Source organism: Bubalus kerabau, chromosome 4 (assembly GCF_029407905.1).
Source record: "Bubalus kerabau isolate K-KA32 ecotype Philippines breed swamp buffalo chromosome 4, PCC_UOA_SB_1v2, whole genome shotgun sequence".
NCBI lineage: Eukaryota > Metazoa > Chordata > Mammalia > Artiodactyla > Bovidae > Bubalus > Bubalus kerabau.
The window spans coordinates 153,923,419-153,947,536 of record NC_073627.1 but is presented as its reverse complement, the minus strand read 5'-3'; the positions used below and the strand labels follow the sequence as shown (position 1 = coordinate 153,947,536).

Sequence of the window (24,118 nt, the reverse complement as noted above, 5' to 3'; positions counted from 1 at the left end):
TACTGATACTGCTATAATGACCAATTTCAAGATATACACGGTTGTTAAAAACCAGCTCACAAAATTCCTAAAACTTCAACAATCCCTGAGTCCACACTGTAACAGAGCACAGTGAGTGGTAACCTTTAGCCATTGGTGTGCATAATAACTCCACATCCTGTTACCAGGGAAGGGGTCCTGTTCAGCCATTGGTCAGCACATCAGTGGGCCCCACCCACAAGTAACCAATTATCAATGAGCAACCATTAGTACTGCTCAGCTACTGGCGGGCATCACAGTGGGCCCCACCCACGGGCAACCAACTGTCAATGAGTGACTGTTTGTGGTCCTGTTGAGCCATTGGACAGCGCAGTAGTGGGCCCTGCCCACAAGCAACCAACTGTTAAGGAGTGACAGTGAGTGAAATTCAGCCAAGGGTCGGTTGCATGGTAGTCATAAGGTAAAGAGTGAGGAAATGTTGCAAGTCTGTGTGGCTGATGCACAGTGAGGCCCATCAATACTAAAACGTTTGAGTTTGGAATAGAGAAAGGTTTATTACAGATTCACACAAAGAAATGGGTGGCCCATGGAGGGCCTGGGCCCTCCAGCTTACCCGCAGGCCCAAGGCTGGATGAGCTGGAGGGCCTCCAGGAGAAGGCCTGAATCTGCCTCTTACCTCACTCTCCACCTGATGACCACCACACCACCAACCAACCCTTAGCTCAATCTCTTCCCTAACAGTCGCTCACTGAAAGTTGGCTGCTTGTGGGCAGGGTCCGCTGAGGCACCGACCAATGGCCGAGCAAGACCTGTTGCCTAGGAACAGGATGTGGACTAATGAGGCACAGCAATGGCTACCTGCTAAGGCCTGTGCTCATCCTGCCCTGTTACAGAAAGAGGGGGATCCCACCCTTCTCCCAGAGGCCCTCCAGCTCACCTGGCTTGGGCGAGCAGGTAATCTGGTGGGCCCAGACAACAAGCTGGGGTATGTGTCCTGAAAGGGCATCAGATTCCTCACCAAGACCACCCAATAGCCTTGGCCCAGGCCTTGAGAGAACAGTGACCCTCTCCCCCATTCCTGTCTCTGTAATCTAATAGGAGTGGCAGTCTGTCTGGGTTGCAGTCTGTAGGACCTGATCCCCACCTAGTATGGACAGTCTGAGGGCCAGTTGGGTTGGACACATGGCTCCTTCAGTGATGGCAGCTGGGCAGAGTTGAGGACCTTCCCCTTTCTTGTCAGAACAGAGAATAACACTCATTTTACAGGAATATAGTTACCTGGCCATGACTTGACTTCAAAAACAAAACCTTTGACTCCAAGTAGTATGCAACAACTAACCATGCCCCTCCCCCACCTTTCCTATTAAAAATGGCTTTGCAGAAAGCTTTCAGTAACTTTGGGGTTCTTAGGGCATAAGCTATGCATGGCCCTGTAATAAACCTTTCCCTGTTCCAAACTCCAATGTTTTAGTATTGTTTGACCTCACTGTGCATCAGGCATAGGGACTTGCATTTTGGGTAACAATATGAACAGGTGCCAGAACACGTGTATATGAAACAGTCCCAAGAGTACAATGCTTGGGACTCCCCTGGTGGTCCAGTGGTTCAGAATCTACCTTGCAATGCAGGGGATGCAAGTTCAAATCCTGGTTGGGGAACTAAGATCCCACATGCTGCAACTACTGAGCCCATGTGCTCCAAAGCTCATGCACCACAACCAGAGAGCTTGGGTGCTACAACTAGAGAAGTCTGCCAGCTCTGGGCTGGAGCCAGCGTGCCACAACTAAGGAGCCTGTGAGCCGCAACTGGAGAGTCAGTGAGCCACAGGAAAAGGTCCCGTGTGACACAATGAAGATGCTGCATGCCAAAACAAAGACCCAATGCAGCCAAATAAATAAATGATTTTTAGAAATCAATTGTATTAAAAAAAAAAAAGGGAGATATTACCATGCTGAATCCTCCTCCACCATCATCCATTAACATCCACCAGACAAGCCATTTCTTCCCATGGGAAAAACAGCCCCAGGAAATCCTTCTCCACAGAAAATGAATTATGGGAGGAAAACGTTAGGATGAGGACCAAGAAGAACACTGGTGGCCTATGTGCAAATCTGGTCCATAAACCAATTTTGTTTGACATCCAACGGGTATCTTCTCAATAAAAACCTTCAAACTGGAGTAGGTACATGTTAAGTTGCTTCAGTTGTGTCTGATTCTTTGCAACCCTAAGGAGCAAAGCCTGTCAGGCTCCTCTGCCCATGCGGATTCTCCAGGTAGGAATACTAGAGTGGATTGCTATGCCCTCCCTCTACAGGATCTTTCCGACACAGGGATCGAACCTGCACCTCTCATTTCTCCTGCATTGGCAAGTGGGTTATTTACCACTAGCGCTACTGGGGAAGCCCTCAAACTGGAGATACTTTCTAAAAATCTGGAATTCTGGCTTCTCTTGAAAATAAGAAAAAGGAATATCGCAAAAATGCAGAAAATTGTTCAAGAAATCACATAAGAAATGTTTGCAGAACTCAAGCTCTATGAAGCTACTAAAAACATTGATCTAATTTGGCAAATATAGAGAATATACGTAGCATGTATATATAATGAAGCATGATAATAACAAACTACCTTAAAATCACCAAACCAAGAAACAGGTCAGTACTAATAACCTATCTGCCCCCATTCTTTCACCTGCCTTCTCAAACCCAAAGGTAATCTCCAAAGTCTGTTTACCATTTTACCATTTTTCCCTGTATACATATGTGTATGTGATTTCATTACATTTATACACATCTCTAAACCATATGCTCTTTTGCATCTTTTAGTTTTATAAAAAATTATGTTGTTTTAATTCAATATTTTAAAGATTTCTGTTTTGTATTTAAGTTTATTCAAGTTATTTGTTTGCAATGCTGTCCACATGCAACTGTACAAATACACCAAAACATCTATCCATTCCCCTGTTATTGAAATTTGGTTGTTTTCAGCTTGTTATTATGAACTATATCGCTACTATAGTCTTTTTCTTATAAGTCTCCCCAGAACACACATGTGCAAAATGCCTACAGATAAGCGTAGTTTCAAACTCCAAGTAGCAACTCATTCACTTAAAAAGCCAAAATCAGAAGTCTTAAAAATGAAATAGGATAGTATCAAATGCAATGTACAAAGAAAGGTAATTATTTCATGAACCTTTGATACTCATCCACCTCTATGTGTTTAATGGACCAAATTGTAAATATATTTGTTACTACAAGTCTAGTAAAAATAGTCCTAAAGACACCCTTCTAGGTAAATACCCTATAAAAATATGAACTATTCAGTCTTTTAAAATGTGGATGCCCAACTCTAAGACAACAACAAACTTTTCCTAACTATTACACCAATTTATACTCTCATTGGAAGTGTATAAAACTTTGTGGTGATCAAGTTCCCTGCTATCTTTGATAATGTCAGGATAAGAATTTTGGCCAATCTGATAAACATAAAACAGCATGCTACTGTGGTATTAATTTGCATTTCTGTGACTACATATGAGATTGATCATCTTTCCATATGCTTACTCCCCATTTCTCTTTCCTCTTGTATAGAAAAATTCTGTCTTACTGATTTCCCAGCTGCATGTATGTATGCATGCATTGACCCACGTATGCATGTATATCATCAGTTCAGTTCAGTTCAGTCACTCAGTCGTGTCCGACTCTTTGCGACCCCATGAATCGCAGCACGCCAGGCCTCCCTGTCCATCACCAACTCCCGGAGTTCACTCAGACTCACATCCATCGAGTCAGTGATGCCATCCAGCCATCTCATCCTCTGTTGTCCCCTTCTCCTCCTGCCCCCAATCCCTCCCAGCATCAGAGTCTTTTCATACACACAAATCCTTTGGCGGTGTTTCAAGTCTTCTCTCCCAGTTTGTGTTTTATCTTTCTACTTTCTTTACAACATCTTTTAATGAACAAATGTTCTTAAGTTTAATTTCATAGGACTTACCAACCTTTCCTTTTGCTTTGTATTCTATGTTTAAGAAATTTTTAACTCTGTCAAGATCATGCAAGTTTGTTTTACTTCATAAATGCAATGAAGTCTGCCATCTTCCAGTGATCTCAATGACCTCTCTGTTTTGGGTCCTATATTCCACTCCACTGGTCAACTGTCTATCCCAAAGCCAATAATATTATATTATTAATTATTAATTTCCATATCTTTAAAATAGGTCTTCAGTACTAATAACGTAAGGACCCTCATTTTCTCCTTCTTTAAAAATGTTGGCTCTTTGGAGGCCTCTCTATGCTCATCAAGTTCCTCATAATATTAATGTGTTTTTAAGTTAAATCTGTACATCAGATCATTTGTGAGAATCATCTTTTAGATACTGAATCTTCCTATTCAAGAAGATGGTATGTCGGTATTTAATTTTTTTAAATGCCTTCCCAAAAAGTTTCATAATTTTTCCATATAGCTTGAATATATTTTTAGATTCATTTTTTTTCCTACTGTCAATAGTATATTTTTTTGACAGATATGTTTTGTCTGACTTTTATCGTTTGAACTCTAAAAAAGGCCGAGCACAGAAGAATTGATGCTTTTGAAAAGTGGTGCTGGAGAAGACTCTTTAGAGTCCGTTGGACTGCAAGGAGATCAAACCAGTCAATCCCAAAAGAAATCAACCCTGAATATTCATTGGAAGGACTGCTGCTGAAGCTGAAACTCCAATACTTTAAGCACCTGATGCAAAGAGCTGACTCAATGAAAAAGACCCTGAGGCTGCAAAAGACCCTGAGGCTGCAAAAGACTGAAGGTAAAAAGTGAAGTGGGCGGAAGAGGATGAGATGGTTAGATAGCATCACCAACTCAATGGACATGAATTTGAGCAAGCTCCAGGAGACAGAGGAGGACAGAGGAGCCTGGCATATTGCAGTTCTTTGGGGTCACAAAGAGTTGGACATGACTTATGACTGAAGAACATCATCTTTTGTCTATTCATGGTAGGAAGAAAGACAATTGATTATTTTTTGATATGAATCCTATATTCAGCTATCTTGCAAAGTCTATTATTTCTAATAATTTGTTGATCCTTTTAGTTCAATGGAGACAATAACCACTTGAGAAAGACAGTGTTGCATTTCTTTTTTTTCAGCCATTAATTTATTTCTATTTCCTGCTTTTCCATATCAGGAAAAGAAAATGTCAAGATTTTCAGAACAACGTTGAAGAGAGGTGACTCCAGGCCTCTTGTCTTTTTCCTGATTTTAGGAGATCACTTTTACATTTTACTAACAATTGTCAGGCTAAGAAAGCTTCCTTCTAATTCCAGTTTGCCTTGAGCTTTATCTAAGATAGATTTGACATCTAATTCTTTTTATCAACCTGTTGAGAAAAACATATGATTTTAACATGCTGTGTCTATCTGATTTTGGTATCAAGGTGATACTGGCTTCATAGAAGGAGTTTGGAAGCATTTCTTCCTTTGCAAATATTTTGGAACAGTTCACAAAGGACAGGTGTTAGCTCTTTTCTAAATGTTTGGTAGAATTCACCTGTGAAATCATCTAGCCCTGGACTATAGTCTGTGGGGAGTAATTTTATTATGGACTCAATTTCATTACTGGTAACTAATCTGCTGATAGTTTCTACTTCTTCCTGGTTCAATGTTGGGAGACTGGACATTTCTAGGAATTTTTCCATCTCTTTTAGGTTGTCCATTTTATTGGTGATCTTTTGTGTTTTCTGTGGTGTCAGATATAACTTCTCATTTCTGATTTTACTTTTGGCCCCTCTCTTGTTTTTCTTGATGAGTTTGGCTAAAAGTTTATCTTTTTTTTAATCTTTTCAAAGGACCAGCTTTTTAGTTTCATTAATCTTTTCTTTTTCAGGTATTGAGAGGGTAACAGGCAGGAAGGCTGGGGTCTCCAAACAGAGGAAACAGGCTGCAATTGTCAGACATTTTTTACCTCTCTCTTAAGCAGCAGGAGGAAACCAACTACAAGTGTTTCTTCCCCTTTGTGTTGCCATGATGACACCTGGTTCCACCAGAACTTAACTTTTCTTAAACCTTGAGCTAACCAATGTGTTTTTCTTATGGAAATGTTTGTCTTAAGCTATGTTAATGAACTATGTATCTACCCTAGACTCTGTCTACAAGTCAGTTTAGCCTAAGACTCAAAACCTTGACAAACCAGTGTGTTTTATTCATACAATAGTTCTCCTAATCTATGTTAATGAATCTATATATTTACTTGGAAACCTGCCTTTCTTCAAGATTCATGTCAATTACTTTATGGCTCAGGACAGCTCACCTTGTGCCAATGTCATCTCAAAATGCATGTGTAGGTGAGGGGCCTGGTGCCAGTCTCTGAGTTTTGAGACATTCCCTTTCTCTAATTAGCAGACTGCTAGTAGCTATATAACATCTGGATAAAGACTAGCAGGGGGGCACTCTTTCTGCGGGCTTCTGAAGTATATGTCAGAAGTTTTCTCTCTCTCTTATACTTTAATAGAACTTCATTAAAGTACAAAAGCTCTGAGCCATCAAGCCTTGTCACTGGCCCCGGCTTGAATTCTTTTCCTCCGGAGGCCAAGAATCCTGGCATCCTTCACAGCTCGGCAACAACCTTTCAGTATCTCCTTTATTTCTGCTCTGATCTTTATAATTTCTTTCCTTTTACTAACTTTGGGTGGGTTTTAGCCTCCATGTGTTTGGGATTTTGTTTTTTGGGGGTTTTTTTGAGGGATTAATAATACAAATAAATAGTAATTTTATTGTTTGTGGCTGATGGCTATCTCACAGTGTTGTGGTTGCAAAAGATGCTTGATAAGATCTCAAATTTTTGTAACTCTAATGGGGCTAGTTTTGTGGCTCAGCATGTGACCTATCCTGAAGATTGTTCCACATGTACCTAAAAAGAATGTGTACTCTGCTCTTCAGAGCACAGCTCTAATGTGTCGACTGAGGCCAATATTTCCTTATTCGTTTTCTGTCCGGATGATCTGTTCACTGATGTAAGTGGGGTGTTAAAATCCCCTCCTATTATTGTGTTACTACCAGTTCCTCCCTTTAAGTCTGTTGATATTTGTTTTTATGTGTTTAGGTGTGCCTATGCTGCCTGCATACTGATTGATCCCACGGTCATTATGTAATGCCCTTCTTTGTCTCCTGTGACAGTCTTTGTTGTAAAAGTCTACTTTGTCTGATATAACTATCCTGACATTCTTTTCATTTCCACTTGCATGGAATAACTTTTCCCACCCTCTTACTTTCAGTCTGTGTGTGTATCCATGCTGTGTTTGTATCCATTCAGCAACTATATCTTTTGATTAGAGCTTTCAGTCAATTTACATATAAAGTGATTACTAATAGTGAAAGTCACTCAGTCCTGACTCTTTGCTACCCCATGGACTACACAGTCCATGGAATTCTCCAGGCCAGAATACTGGAGTAGGTAGACTTTCCCTTCTCTGGGGATCTTCCCAATCCAAGGATCAAACCCAGGTCTGCCATATTGCAGGCAGATTCTTTACCATCTGAGCCACAAGAGAAGCCCAAGAATACTGGAGTGAGTAGCCTATCCTTTCTCCAGCAGATTTTCCTGACTCAGGAATCAAACCAGCATCTCCTGCATTGCAGGCAGATTCTTTACCACCTGAGCTATCAGGGAAGTCCAATTACTGATAATAATTACTGAATTATTGCTATTTTGAAAACTGTGGGTTTTTTGTGAAGTTGTTTTTTGTTCCCTTCTTCTTTTGCTCTATTCCCTTGTGATTGTATTATCATCTTAAGTGTTACATTTGGATTCCTTTCTTGGTTTGCTGCTACTGCTACTGCTAAGCCGCTTCAGTCGTGTCCGACTCTGTGCGACCCCATAGACAGCAGCCCACTAGGCTCCCCCGTCCCTGGGATTCTCCAGGCAAGAACACTGGAGTGGGTTGCCATTTCCTTCTCCAATGCAGGAAAGTGAAAAGTGAAAGTGAAGTCGCTCAGTCGTGTTCGACTCTTTGCGACCCCATGCACTGCAGCCTACCAGGCTCCTCTGCCCATGGGATTTTCCAGGCACAAGTACTGGAGTGGGGTACTCTTGTTTTGTGTGCGCATCTATTATATTACTACATTTTTGGTTTGCAGTTACCATGCAGTTTAAATATATCAATATGTGTGTTTTAAGTAATTATTTTAAGCTGATGATCTCTTAAGTTCAAATGTATTTTAACAACTCTGCATTTCTACCTGCCCCAATATGTCACTGTTTTTGACATCATATTTTACATTTTTTATGTATCCCTTTACTACTTATTGGGGATATAGGTGATTTTACTACTTTCATTTCTTAACTTTCATACTACTTTTATATGTGGTTGATTTACTACCTTTATTATATATTTGCCTTTACCAATAGCATTTTTTCTTTCATAATTTTCATATTTCTAGTTGTGGCCTTTTTATTTATTTTTTTTGAGGTGTGTTTATTACACTTGGGATAAGTAAGTGGACTATCCAACTGACTAAGATTCAAGGAGGGATGATCAGAGCTGACTTAAGAGGAGGACAGGGAGTCATATATGGAAATTTAAAAAGGCTCTAAGGAGGCTCCCTGGAGTAACAATGTTCATGGATCAATGAATATACAGTTCTCCTGAGTTGGTCTATTTTTAAAAAGAAAATTTGCTATCTTATTAGGTAAATTCCAAAATCAACTAATACTGTCTCCAGGATGGAGGGGATATTAGAATCCCAGAGAATGCTAAATCAGCAACCCCCTTCCCTCACTAATCTACCTGGAAAAAAAAAAAAAAAGTACTGAACAAAACCCTCTTTCATTTTTTCCAGTTTTTTTCTAGGATGAACCCTGACAGATAATTGAACAACTGCCCTTTGGATGGTGGCTGCAGAGAATTGAGCAAAGGGCCTGGGAATTCTGAAATACAGATCAGATGACATTCTTAAAACTTAATTATCTTGAGTTCTCTAACATTCTTTTACCTGTCAATATTACTAAAATTGTATCATGCCTGAAATGTTTATTACTGCAGTGAAAATCATTCTAGGTTGCAATTTTTCCCCTTCTCAAATATATCACTATTTCTCCAGATTTATTTTTTTCTTAATCTCATCATCCATCATGATAAAAACTTGGCCTTTTCTTTTTCTCTTTGAAAAACCCCTCCACTACTCTGTGTAAAGTTGGTTTGCTAGTGCTATAAGCTTTTCTTGTCTGTAAAAGTTTTGATCTCTACATCAAATCTGAATGAAAGCCTGTGGGTAGAGTATATTAGGCTGTAGGTTTTTCCCTTGCATCACTTTAAGTGTATCAAGCCACAACCTTCTGCTCTGCAGGGTTTCTGCTAAAAAGTCAGCTGATAACCTTAAGGGAGTTTCCTTTTAGGTAACCTATTACTCTTCCTTGCTACTTTTAATAGTCTCTCTTTATCCTTAGTTTTTGCCATTTTAATTATACAGTGTATCTTAGTGTGATCTTTTTTGGGTGTGATCTTGTTGGGGGCTCTCTGTTCTTCCTGGTCCTTTCCCAGGTCAGGGAAGTTGTTAGCTATTATGTCTTCAAATACATTCCATTCCCTTTTCTCTCTTCTCCTTCTGGGACTCCTAAAACGCAAATGTTCAGATGCTTGGTGTCCTACAAGTGTCTTAAACTGTCCTCACTTCTTATTCTTTTTCTGTTCCATTTCATTGATTTCCATTACTCCATTTTTCCAGCTAACTTGTTCCTCTCTATGATCTAATCTACTGTTGATTCCTTCTAGCATATTTTTTTTTCTTTCAGTTACTGCATTCTTAAGGTCTATTTGGTCATTTCATATTTTAGAACTCTTTGTTAAAAACTTCTATATTCTCAATCTATATACATCCAATCTTTTCCCGATTTCTTTGAACATTTTTAGGATCAATTACCTTGAACTTCTTATCTGGTAAACTGCTTAATCTCTACTTCATTTAGTCCTTATGGAGTTTTATCTTGTTCCTTCATTTAGAACATGTACCACTGTGGCCTCTTTTTGATTAATTTGCCATTTCTATTGCTATGTATTTGGTAGTTTGGTTACATTCCCCAACCTTGGAGAACTACTCTCTAGTAGGAGACATCCTATGTGTTCTAGCAACACACTCCAACAGTGTGTTGGAGTGACATATAGTCACCAGAACTGTATGCTCAAGGGATGCCCCTCATGGGGGCTGCATGGGTCCTGCTGTTACAGCCAGCTGACTACTGTGAACAGTCTGGCAGGCATAGCCAGCTCCAAGTTAGCTATTTGCCAGGTCCTTACTGCTGCTGGTTGATGCTAGGCAGGGTTGGGTCACAAGGTGGCTGGCTGGCTGTGGATCCCTAGGGGGTCCCAAGGCTAGTACTGGATCACTGGTGGGCAGAGACAGGTTGTGGGGCGGGTGACTGCAGAGCTGGGGTTCCTGGATCTAATGTTGATCGGCTGGTAGGCAGAGCCAGTTCTTGACATAGCTGGCTGCAGGGCCCAGGGTGTCCCAAAGCTGTTGCTGTCCTGTTGGTGTGTAGGGCTGAATCCTGGGTAGGCCTGCTGAGGGGTCCAAGGTGTCTTAGAGCTAGTGTTGGCTTGCACCAGGGCAGGTCCTATGAACAAGCTGATAAAGCTGGTCTGAGGTTAATACCAGTCCCTGGGTGGGCAAAGCCAGATCCTAGAGTCTTTGGCCCTAGAGGTCCTAGAGTTGGTGTATCAACCAGCTAATGGGCAGGGCTGGGGCTGAAGGTGACCTGAACCTGCTGCCTGCCCAGTGGTTGCTGAGGTTAGTCTAAGGCTGGTGCCAGCCAACTGATAGGCAAAGTCAGGACCTGAAGTCTTTGACTGCAGGGCCCTTAGGTGGGCATCTATCACCAGCTTACTAGTGTGCAGGGCTTGGTCACGGACCCTCTGGAGGACAAAGCCAGGTCCCAGAATAGTTGTGGGCTCAAGAAGTCTTGAATCAGCTGGCATGGGGTTGCAAAAGAGTTGCACACAACTAGTGACTTCAAAGCTGGTGGGGTAGATGAGGCTGTATCCCAGCCTAGTTGGTTGCTTTGCCTGAAGTACCCTAGTACTAGCTATGACAAGCTGGTGGGTGATAAGCTAGAGTATGCTGTTTTGTGCTAAGTTGCTTCAGATGTGTCCGACTCTTTGCGACCCTATGGACTGTATGTAGCCTGCCAGGCTCCTTTGTTCACGGGATTCTCCAGGCAAGAATACTGGAGTAGGTTGCCATACCTTCCTCTAGGGGATCTTCCTGACCTAGGGATCGAACTCCCATCTCTTACATTTCATTGGCAAGCAGGTTCTTTACCATGAGCACCACCTGGGAAGCCCTCACAGTACACCATCAAAGATAAAGCCAAGAGAATAAGACAATCCACAGACTGGGACAAAGTATTTGCAAACAACACATCTGATAAAGGAATGTTATCTAAAATATACGAAAAATTCACAGCTCAACAATAAGAAAAGCAATTCAATTAAAAATTGAATCAAAACCTTAACAAACACCTCACCAAAGAAGGGAAAAGGCAATGGCACCCCACTCCAGTACTCTTGCCTGGAAAATCCCATGGACGGAGGAGCCTGGTAGGCTGCAGTCCATGGGGTCGCTAAGAGTCGGACACAACTGAGCGACTTCACTTTCACTTTTCACTTTCATGCATTGGAGAAGGAAATGGCAACCCACTCCAGTGTTCTTGCCTGGAGAATGCCAGGAACGAGGGAGCCTGGTGGGCTGCCGTCTATGGATCGCACAGAGCCAGACACGACTAAAGCGACTTAGTAGCAGCAGCAGCAGCAGCAGCCCCAAATAAGACATAAAGATAGTAAACAAGCCTATGAAAAGACACATCATACATCATCATGGAAATGCAAATTAAAACAATAAAGAGATACCACTACACACCTATCAGAACAGCCACAACCTGGAGTAATGACACCACCAAATGCTGGCATGGATACAAAGCAACAGAAACTCATTCACTGCCAGTGGGAAGACAAAATGGTACAGCCACTTTGGAAGGCAGTTTGGTAAATTCTTAACTAAACAGACTCTTAACCACACAATCTAGCAATCATGTTCCTTGGTAGTTACACAAAGCAACTGAAAACACATTTACTCAAAAATCTGCACACAGATGTGTACAGCATCTTTATTCATAACTGCCAACACTTGGAAGCAACCAAGATGTCCTTCAGTAGGTATATGGATAAACAAATTGCGATACATCTTTACACTGGAATATTGTTCAGCAATAAAAAGAAAAGAGCTGGCAAGGCATGAAACAACCTGGAGAAAATGTCAATGCGTGTTACTTAGTGAAAAGAAGCCAGTCTGAAAAAGCTACATATTATATGATTCCAAATATGTGATATTCTGGAAATGAAAAACTATGAAGACAGTAAAACATGGTTGCCAGAGACGGCAGAAGGGAGGGACAAGACTAGCACAGAAGATTTTTACGGCAGTGAAAACACTCTGCATAACACTATAATAATGGATACGTGTCATTTTACATTTGTTCAAAACCATGGAATGTCAAACACTAATAATGAACCCTAATGTAAACATCGGAGAAGGCAATGGCACCCCACTCCAGTACTCTTGCCTGGAAAATCCCATGGACAGAGGAGCCTGGTAGGCTGCAGTCCATGGGGTCGCTAGGAGTCGGACATGACTAGGCGACTTCACTTTCACTTTTCACTTTCATGCATTGGAGAAGGAAATGGCAACCCACTCCAGTGTTCTTGCCTGGAGAATCCCAGGGACGGGATTCTGGTGGGCTGCTGTCTCTGGGGTCGCACAGAGTCAGACACAACTGAAGCGACTTAGCAGCAGCAGCAATGTAAACATATGGACTTCGGTAATTATGATATATCAACATAAGTTCATCAGTTATAACCAATGTGCCACTCTGGTGTGAAATATTAATAATGGGGAAAAGGTTATGCATATTGAGGGCTGAGGATATATGAGAAATCTCTTTACCTACCCCTCCATTTTGACGTGAACCTAAAACTGCTCCTGAAAAATAGTCTTATTTAAAAGAAAAAAAAATTGAGTTGCTGCAACATGGACCATAACAGCCCCACAAAGCCTAAAATATCTGTCAGTCCTTTTAAGAAAGAGTTTGCTAGCCCATGGTTTAAACAAAGAGATTTGATCAAGACAGTTTTTACTTGCCCCTCAAAATCTCAGTAAGTCACCAAAAATAGACATCTTATAAGATTTATGCCCACTGTAATATCATAGTGAAAAGTATCACTCTCAAGTTAGGGAACACATGGAAGGGAAACAAGTATACTGGATCAGGATCCAGAACAGAAATGCTACCACTACAACCACTGAAAAGAAAATAGCACTACTAAAAAGGAATAGTTCTTCATTTAAGAAGTCCCAGAAAATTCCAATTTCAGATTCAATAAAATAGAAAGAGGCTGAGAAGACACATCAAGGTAATGTTTACAACTGAGCCAGTCTTAACAATCCGTCCTAGCACATATATAAAGTTACAGACAGAATAAACTTTTACTTCCAAGATCAAGTTCTCTGACCATACTACTACCACTAAGTCGCTTCAGTCGTGTCTGACTCTGTGCGACCCCAGAGACAGCAGCCCACCAGGCTCCGCCGTCCCTGGGATTCTCCAGGCAAGAACACTGGAGTGGGTTGCCATTTCCTTCTCCAATGCATGAAAGTGAAATGTGAAAGTGAAGTCGCTCAGTCGTATCTCTGACCATAATGGAAAACAAATCCATGCTCTGCCTCAGAAGACATCTATCTGACCAGGTAGTTGTATGGAAGGAGAAGCAGAGGAGAGCCTCTAATAAAACTGCCAAGGGATAAACAAAAGGTAGGAAGGCAACAAGAACTATTTTAGAAATCAAAACATGTGTATTTTAAAACTTAGCTCTAAAAACAAAAGGTAAACAACAATAACAAGACCCCAAAGATGTCACACGGTCAAATTCTACTACTCTTTCAAGTAACAGATGATTTCCCTGGATAGCACAGAAAAAGATGAAAAACTTTTCACTTTTTTCTATGAAGGTTGTAAAACCATGAGAGCCAACCAGAAAGAGAAACACAAAACACATAATTAGAAGATCCCATCTCATTTATGCTTTTATCAAAACATATAAAATTAAATCCAGTGGTATATATTGAAAACCACCATAACCACTAACCACAATGGCCAGGTAGTATTTATTCTGGAAACACAAGGCCAGTGTAGCATCAGTAATGCTAGTAATACAATTTAGTACAATAAAAGCTGAGACAAATTCTAATAGATACCATCTTGACACATACCAAAAAGGCAGCTGACAAATTTTAACCCTTATTCTTGACTAGAAGAGTAATAAACTCCAAAACGAGCTGAAATGTAAGAAAACTCTCTGAACTTGATAACTACTGGCAAAATATTAAATGCATTCATCATACTCAAATAAAGGGATGAAGATGATCACTTCAACAAGTGAATACTGCACCAAAAGCCTCAGCCAATGTGAAAATATATGAAAAGTGTTAAGATTAAAATGTTGGAAAAGGAAAAGATAAAAACAGCATTATTTATATATAAGGAACTTTTTTGCTTTCTGGAAAACACAAGAAAATTGAGAAATAATAATACTAGTAATAAGCTAGCATGAACCAAGCAAGCACATAAAATTTAACAAATTTCCTACAGACCTACAACAATAACCAGACTTCAACAGAAATATCAGGAAAAGATTCCATTCAAGGGAATAAGTGCTATAAAATAAGGATAAATCTGAGAGGAGAAAAAAGATACAAGACTGAAGCCAATGTGAAGAAAACTTTCTTAAAGAACATTAAAACATGAATGATGATGAGACATGCACATGACGAATGGAAAGATTCTGTATCATAAAAATGTTAATTCTTTATAAACAATATTTACAGAAATTCCAATCACAGGCTCATGAGACTATTTTTCCTCTTCCCTTTAAAATTAATCCTAAAAATGAATCCTAAATTCATTTGGAAGAACTGAGGTATGAGGATTAGCAAAGAAATCTTCAGGAAAAAAAAAAATAATAATAACAATGAAAGAACTTACTACCCTCTAGGTATATAAAGCTCCTGGAACTGAATTAGGGTGGGATATTAAGAGACAATACCTGTAATACATTTAACAGCAAAAGATCAATACAAAACTGGCTTTTAAGTAAATAGTTATTAAATGATGCTATAGAAAAGGAGATGAAGAATGTGAAAAGGCAATCTACAGAAGCGGAAAGGCAAGTTTAATTTGAAAAGATATAACAATACACTAGCATCTGGGAAAGTGCAAATTAAAATGTTAAGATCTATTTTTTTTTTTAACTTTGGCAAACTAAAAAAGTAGCAACGTTAAATGCTGCAAGAACATGAAGAAACAGGTCCTGCCATATAATTGATGGAATATAAATTATTATAATCTTTTTGCAATTAATCTGGTAGTATTTATTAAAATGTAAAATGAACACATGATACTTAGAACTGCAATACCATATTTAGAAATCTATCTTATATATACTAATGTTCTAAAAGAATCTGTACAAAGGAATTACTATTTTATTATAAACAACAAAAGCAGTTTAAAAAAACATGAAAACAAAAAAGCCAAAACAACAAAAACATCCAATGTTCATTAATGAAGAAATAATTTAAAATTCTGGGTAAGACCATGGATTACTATGCAGTAATGTATTAAAAGGTATTAATAATAAAAGCAAATTTATATGTACTAAAATATAAACCTTACAAAGAAGACTGTAATTCTAAAGAAACAGTATAATCCCACTTACACAAAAAATAAATCCAAATCTGTATGTCTGTGAATCCAATTATTTAAGAAATATACTTAGGTCAAACGCTTATGCCAAATTATTCTTTGTTTTCTAATAATTACCTCCATAAGTAACGTCATCATAAATATGAAGCAGGTTTAATAACAAAATATTTTTCACAATTTTTCAAATTAAACATAAACATACATTCTGTTTTATAACCAGCTATATACCGTGATTATCTAATTATGTAAATATTTTAGCCAAAGCTTGTACATAAGACGGGAAGATCCCCTGGAGAAGGGAAAGGCTACCCACTCCAGTATTCTGGCCTAGAGAATTCCACGAACTATACAGTCCATGGGGTCGCAAAGAGTCGGACAAGATTGAGCAACTTTCACTTCACAATACTTAAAAACAGTGTGCAACTTTTAAAATCCGATATTTAAGGTCACTTTAACCATGCTAAAAGGACAATTTAATTGTACTTACCAATTTCATTAATCATTGCTCTTATTTTGGAGACAAAAGGACCAACTTCACTGGAACTCATTTTGGCTCTTTCCTTAAGATCAGCACCTGCAAAGTATTTTATTTACGAATATAACCTAGTTAAAACTTTAAGGCAATGAACTGAACATTTACATAAGATTCACATAAAACTTGAAGATAGACTGGATTTATCTATCGAAGGAATCATATTCTCTAAGCTTTTCTTCCCAAAAATCAGCATCAGATTGAACAAAATACTTGCTTGTCTATACATCTACCAAGCACTGAAAGGAATGCATCCCAAACTCTCATGTCAGGACCCCTTTATACTCTTAGAGGAAGAGGTACTGTTAAGATTATACATGTAAAAAAAAAAAAAAAGATTATACATGTATCTATCCATAGTATTGTATTAGAAAATGAACCCAATTAAAATTTTAAATTATTTTTCCAATGAATACAAATAAATCCATTCATGTCAACATAAATGACTACAGATTGATGCCACTTTCTTGGTTTCTGACAAGACGCTGGCAGTTCTATCCACCACTGCTTCTGCCCCACCAGTGCAAATGCCAACCCAATGAAACGTGCAAATCACACCTTACTGCTATGAAAACCACTGTTATTTTATGGATGCCTGACTTGGTGACTGCAGATCACATCTGAGACTCACTGACTTGAAAATATATACAAACTGACAATTTCATAATTATGAGTTTACCAGAGAATTGTAACTTTGGAACAGTTAATAAACATAATTACTTCCTTAAGGGATCATTTGAGGCTTCTCTCATAGCTCAGTTGGCAAAGAATCCACCTGCAATCCAGGAGACCCTGGTTCAATTCCTGGGTTGGGAAGATCCCCTGGAGAAGGGAAAAGCTACCCACTCCAGTATTCTGGCCTGGAGAATTCCATGGACTATAGAGTCACAAAGAGTGAGACACAACTGAGCAACTTTCACTTCATTTTCAAGGGATCGTTTCCTTTGTGGCTCAACAAAGACATTCTTTTTAGTAAAATTAAACCCTCTGAGAAAAGGTAGGTCCTCATTTAAATAAATAGACAAATAAAAAACAAAGTAAAATTACAGCATAGAAGGTACCTACTCAGCTACCTACTCTCGTACGAGCCAATTATGAGTTGATCAGGACTAGATACAACAAGCAAGTAGCAGCTGAAGCTGAGACATTCTGAGCCCATAGACTTCCTGTGGAACTGAAAACTGCAGGTGATAAAATCCATATCCTAGAACCCACATCCCCTCCTTCTGGGGCCTCCCTCCCATCCCCCCATCCCTCGCACCTCTCCCATCCTACCCCTCTCGGTCATCACAGAGCCCCAAGGCTAAGCTCCCTGTGTTACACAGCGGCTTCTCACCAGCCAGCTATTTTACACACGGTAGTGTATATATGTCTATGCTACTTCCTCAATTCATCCCACCTTCTCCTTCCCCTGCTGTGTCCACAAGTCCCTTCTCTACGTCTATGCCTCCATTCCTTCCTTGCAAATAGGGTCATCAGTACTGGTTTTCTAGATTCCATATATATGCTTTAATATACAATATTTGTTTCTCTTTCTGACTTTACTCTGTATAACATGCTCTTGGTTCACTCACCTCACTGCAACTGACTCAAATTCATTAAAGTGAGACATATTTATACAACAAAATGTTATATGTGCAGCATGAAAATGAAGGAATCAGAGTATAAATATGGATAAATCTAACAACGGTGAAGAATTTATAATTATGTAAGTACAATATATATCTATCATTATATATAATTACTGAAAGATCCACAAGATGATAATCATTTAAGTAAGTTTTTAAAAGAAGAATGTTATGTAGGGACATAAAATATGCATGAAAATGCTAAATTCCAAATTCAACTGATGGTGAAGTCTGGGGAGAAGGGAGAGAGATATGACTGGCAATAGACAAAGAGAACTTCCATCTAATTTGTAATATTGTCCTGCTTAAGTTAAGTGGTAGGAACTCAATATGGTGGGGCTTCCCTAATAGCTCAGTCAGTAAAGAATCCGCCTGCAATGCAAGAGAGCTGGGTTCAATTCCTGGGTCTGGAAGATACCCTGGAGAAGGAAATGGCAACCCACTCCAGTATTCTTGCCTGGAAAATCCCATGGACAGAGGAGCCTGACAGGCTATAGTCCATGAGGTCATAAGAGTCGGACATGACTTAGTGACTAAATAAAGACTAACATGGTAGTCTTGTTTTGTGGATGTCTGATATATGTCTTCATAGTTAATTTTTTCCATGAAGAATTAAAATTTAGCATCAAAGAAAAATGTTAGTAGTGCCAAAGGAATTCTAAACTAGTAGGATATATTTGTCAAAGAAATAATGGTTCAATTCACTATCATGTAACATGAAAAATACAATTTTAAATTGAGAATATAAAATGTTGCCCAGTGCATGTTAGGTAACACATATTGGCTAATAAGTAGCTAAATGTAGTATGATTTGAGGGAAGGGAATAGACAGAAGAGGAGCCAAAGCCATGAAGTAAAAGCTGATGGGACAGATAAGGACTCTGAGGAAGTAGTCTTGAAGGAGCCCTCGTAACTGAATCATGGGATCCATCATGTCCTTGGACCCCAGGGCACCACTAGGGTACCCTCTAACACACTAACTAGAGCTCCAATTGGGGGGTCTTACCAACATCCTGACCCTGTGACCATGCAGCATGCTTGAAAACCACACTCAGGTTAAAAAGACAAAGCTGCTAGAAACCATGCCAGGAGCTAAAGGGAATCAAGGTTTTCTCTTGACATATGTAGGCCATTTAACTGCACACCAGTCCCAGCAGAGAAGTATAGAAGACGTGTCTGATTATGGAATGCAGCTTTATCCACACAACTGTGTGAGACAGAAAATGAATGTCTTTAAAGTGGGGAAAGAAACTAACTGCCAATCTAGAATTCCAATCTAATCAAACCTATCCTTCAAAATGATGGTGAATAAAAACATTTTACACGCCAACTCACAGACACCTCCTCAAACACACCAGCAGGCCCAAGCTAAAAGAAGCACTACAGGGAATTCACTTCAGGCAAACTATGAGAGTAGCGTTTTAAAACTTATTTTATACTGCTTATAAGAGATATTCTTAAAATATAAGGGTACTGACTGGCTAAAGTAAAAGTATAAAAAACATGCAAACACTAACCAAAAGAAAACTTGTAAAGTTATCTTCATCTCTGACAAAAGAGAAGTAAGGCAAGAAATATTGTTCAATGAGAGGGTTTTTTTATAATAATAAACATGATGATCCATTACAAAAGAGGTAAAAATTCTAAAATGGCATACATAAAAAAAAGCCCCAAAATAAAGCAAAAATTCACAGAACTAAAATGAAAAAACTGTCACACCTACAACTACAGTGGACTTTAATAGTTCTTTGACAATAACTGATAAAGCAGTCAAATATTCCTATCAAAAAATAAAAAATAGGAAAAAAATCCCAAAGTAGGAGAAAAGAAATAGCAAAAACTCGAGCAAAAAACTTTTAATAGAAAACAAATGTATGAGAGAAAAATCAAAACAGTCAGCTTTTGAAAAAAAACTAAAATAAATAACAGACCTTTTAGCAAGATGGATCACAGATAATCAGAGAAGGCACAAGTCTCAATTGAGAATGAAAAGGACAGTAATACTAAGGATTTCACAGACAATAAAACTATTAACAATTCTGACTCCATGAATTTGAAAAATGACATGAAATGAACAAATTCCTAGGAAAACACAACTTATTAAAATTGACAAAGAAACAAAATCTGAAAATGCAAATAAATATTTTAAAAATTGAATATGTAAAAACTTTCCTACAGAGAAAACTGCATGCCCATATGGCTGCAAAAGTAAACTATTCCAAAAATATAATGAAAAACATTTATCATCAGTCTTAAATGATGATATGAAGAACAGTGAAACAAAAACTTGACAAGAACATCATAAGAAAAACAATGACAGACCAACTTTTCTCGTAAGGTCTCAAAAAATCCTAAACAAAATATCAGCATATCATACCGACTAGTAACATACATGTATTAAGACCAATTTATACTCAGGCCAAGATTTAAGACTGGTTTAATATTAGATTTTTTAATTTAAGAAATTAAGAAAGATGAAAATCATATAAATTTTCAGTAGAAAATTAGCTGACAGAATTCAACACTCATTCCTTAACACCTTCATTGATGTTATAATTTACTTAAAATTCAGTCATTTAAAATACACAATTCAGTATTTTTTTTTTTAGTAAATTTAGAGAGTTGTACAACGATCACCACAACCTAGTTTTAGAACATTTTCATTATCACAAAAACGATTCCTCATATTCATATACAGAGAAGGCAATGGCACCCCACTCCAGTACTCTTGCCTGGAAAATCCCATGGACGGAGGAGCCTGGAAGGCTGCAGTCCATGGGGTCGCTGAGGGTCGCACACGACTGAGCAACTTCACTTTCACTTTTCACTTTCATGCATTGGAGAAGGAAATGGCAACCCACTCCAGTGTTCTTGCCTGGAGAATCCCAGGGACTGGGGGGCCTGGTGCGACCCCATAGACCCCTGCCGTCTATGGGGTCGCACAGAGTTGGACACGACTGAAGTGACTTAGCAGCAGCATACTCATATACAGTCACTCCCTGTTCTCACCTCTAGTCCCAAACTAATATATTTATTTTCCTATGACTTTGCATTCTCTGGACATTTCATATAAATAAAACTCATACAATATATAGTCTTCCACTTCTTTCTTTCATACCACATAGTGTTTTTCAGGTTCATCCATGATATAAAGATGAATCAGTATCTTTTGTCTTTTTATTACCAAATAGTATTCATTGTAGAGACAGATATTTTAATTATCCATTCATTCATTGATGGACATCTGCACTATTTCTACTCTTTGGCTATTATGAAAAATACTACGGTGAACACATCTGCATTCAAGTCTTTGTGTAGAGAAATTTTTTCACTTTCACCCAAAGATTCACTTGGGTAGCGTGGAACTGCTAAGCTATATTGTAAATTTCTATTTAATTTAAAACAGGGAAGGGGGAAAAAAAAAACCAACCTGCCACTGCTTTCCATGGTGGCTGCACCACTTTGCATCTTACCGATGCATAAGGGTCTCTGTTGTCCTACAAGGACACTAATCTGCCTTTTTATCATAGCCATTTTAGTGATATGATGTATTTATTATGGTTTTAAATTTGCATTTCCCAAATGACTAATGTGGCTTCCCTGGTAGCTCAGATGGTAAAGAATCTGCCTGCAATGTGGGAGACCAGGGTTCAATCCCTGGGTCAGGAAGATCCCCTGGAGAAGGGAAAGGCTACCCACTCCAGTATTCTTATCTGGAGAATTCCATGGACAGAGAAGCCTGGAAAGCTACAGTCCATGGGGTTCCAAAGAGTCGGACAGAAATGGGTGACTAATTTTTTTTTAATGACAAATATGACAAACCTCAGTTCAGTTCAGTTGCTCAGTCGTGTCCGACTCTACGACCCCGTGAATCGCAGTACGCCAGGCCTCCCTGTCCATCACCAGCTCCCGGAGTTTACCCAAACTCACGTCCATCAAGTCAGTGAGGCCATCCAGCCATCTCATCCACTGTGGTCCCCTTCTCCTCCTGCCCCCAATCCCTCCCAGCATCAGGGTCATTTCCTAGACAGCATATTAAAAAGCAGAGACATTACTTTGCTATAAAGGTTCCTATAGTTAAAGCTATTGGTTTTTCTAGTAGTCATGTATGGATGTGAGAGCTGGACCATAAAAGGCTGAGCACTGAAGAATTTATGCTTTTGAACTGTGGTGCTGGGGAAGATTCTTGAGAATCCTCTGAACAGCAAGGAGATCAAACCAGTTAATCCTAAAAGGAAATCAATTCTGAATATTCACTGGAAGGACTGATGCTGAAGATGAAGTTCCAATACTGATATGAAGAGTTGACTCACTGGAAAAGACTCCTTTTTTTTTGGAAAAGACTCATGCTGGGAAAGACTGAGGGAAGAAGGAAAAGTGGAAGACAGAGGATGAGATGGTTGGATGGCATCGCCGTCTCAATGGACATGAGCTTGAGCAAAGTCTGGGCAATAGTGAATGACCGGGAAGCCTAGTATGCTGCACTCCACGGGGTCACAAGATGAACAGTACTTAGCAACTGAACAACAACAATGAGGTTATTAGCACCTTTTCAAGATGCTTAATAGCCATTCACACAGTTGACTGAAATGTCTATTCAAATCTTTTGCTGTACAATTTATTTGATTCTTAATTGGTTGTAAGAGTTATATCTTAAATAAAAGTCCTTTTTCAGAAAAATTATTTGGAAATATTTTCCCCTATCTATGGCTTATCTTTTGATAATTGATGAGTTTTCAATTTTAATGAAATCCAGTTTATCAATATTTCTCTTTTATTATGCTTTTGTTGTCCTCTGTAATCAACACACTTATTATTATTTAAGAATTCATAGCAAACTAAGAACAAAAGAATCTTTCTTCATTTATTAAAGAGTAAATACAAAATACATATAAGCCTTTAATGGTCAAAAACTTCCTCCCAATTATCAAGAATGAGGCAATGTATTCTTTATCATTTCTACAAATGTAAATAGGTGTATTAATCTGTGTAATAAGAAAAATTTTAATTACAAAGATCATAAGAAAAAAATAAAACTGTCATTATTAGCAGATGAGTTAATTATACATGCTGCTGCTGCTGCTGCGAAGTAACTTCAGTCGTGTCAGACTCTGCGCGACCCCACAGACAGCAGCCCATCAGGCTTCACCGTCCCTGGGATTCTCCAGGCAAGAACACTGGAGTGGGTTGCCATTTCCTTCTCCAATCCATGAAAGTGAAAAGTGAAAGTGAAGTCACTCAGTCGTGTCCGACTCTTAGCAACCCCATGGACTGCAGCCTACCAGGCTCCTCCATCCATGGGACTGATTTTCCAGGCAAGAGTACTGGTGTGGGGGGCCATTACCTTCTCCGAATTATACATGAGGAATACTCAAAAGAATTTACAAATCATAAAAATAAGCTGGATACAGGTTCAATATACAGAAATCAACTGTCTTTCTATATACTAGAAAAAGAAATTTTTAAAAAGATATCATGAGCATTCAAAAATCAAAGAGCCAAGGAATAAATGTAATAAAAGATGCATAAAATCTTGACACAAAAACATACAAAAAGACGTCCCTGATGGTCCCCTGGTTAAGAGTCCACCTTCCGATGCTGGGGACATGGGTTCAATCCCAGTTTGGGGACCTAGGATCCCACATGCTGTGGGACAGCTAAGGGCTAGGCGCCTCAACTAGAGAGCCGTGCGCTGTAAACCACAGAGCACATACACCTCGGAGTCCACACGCCGCAACTAGAGAGAAGTGCATGTCACAAGGAAGACCTCACACGACCAAAAATGAGTAACTGGTTAAAAAAAAACTTAAAAAGTCTAAATTAAATAAGTCCTAAATAAATGGAGGGGCTTCTCTGGTGGCTCAGTGGTAAAGAATCCACCTGCCAAGCAAGAGACCCAGGTTTGATCCCTGGGTCAGGAAGATTCCCTGGAGAAGGAAATGTCAACCCACTCCAGTACTCTTGCCTGGGAAATCCATGGACAGAGGGACCTGGTGGGCTACAGTCCATGGGGTCGCAAGAGTCAGACATGACCTAGTGGCACAACGATGATAAAATAAACAGAGGAATATATTGTGTTCACCGTGTGTTGGAAGACTGTGTACTAAAAGATGTAAATTATCGCCAAATTAATAGATTCAATGTGGTACCAATCAAAATCCTACTGCTTCTTAGAAGTTGACAAAGTA

The 24,118-nt window shown here is 39.1% G+C and overlaps 1 protein-coding gene across 4 annotated transcripts in view; it reads right to left on the bottom strand.

Annotated features, from left to right (window-relative positions):
• The window catches only part of AUH (AU RNA binding methylglutaconyl-CoA hydratase), a 180,217-nt gene that overhangs the window by 100,700 nt on the left and 55,399 nt on the right, over window positions 1-24,118 (bottom strand). For 3 of the 4 annotated variants that reach the window (XM_055579120.1, XM_055579119.1, XM_055579117.1), the window contains one exon: window positions 16,258-16,344. The exons of the other annotated variant lie outside the window; for it this stretch is intronic. In XM_055579120.1, coding sequence (XP_055435095.1) covers window positions 16,258-16,344 — 87 coding nt within the window. The remainder of the gene's footprint in view (window positions 1-16,257; window positions 16,345-24,118) is intronic. 4 annotated transcript variants of the gene reach the window in all.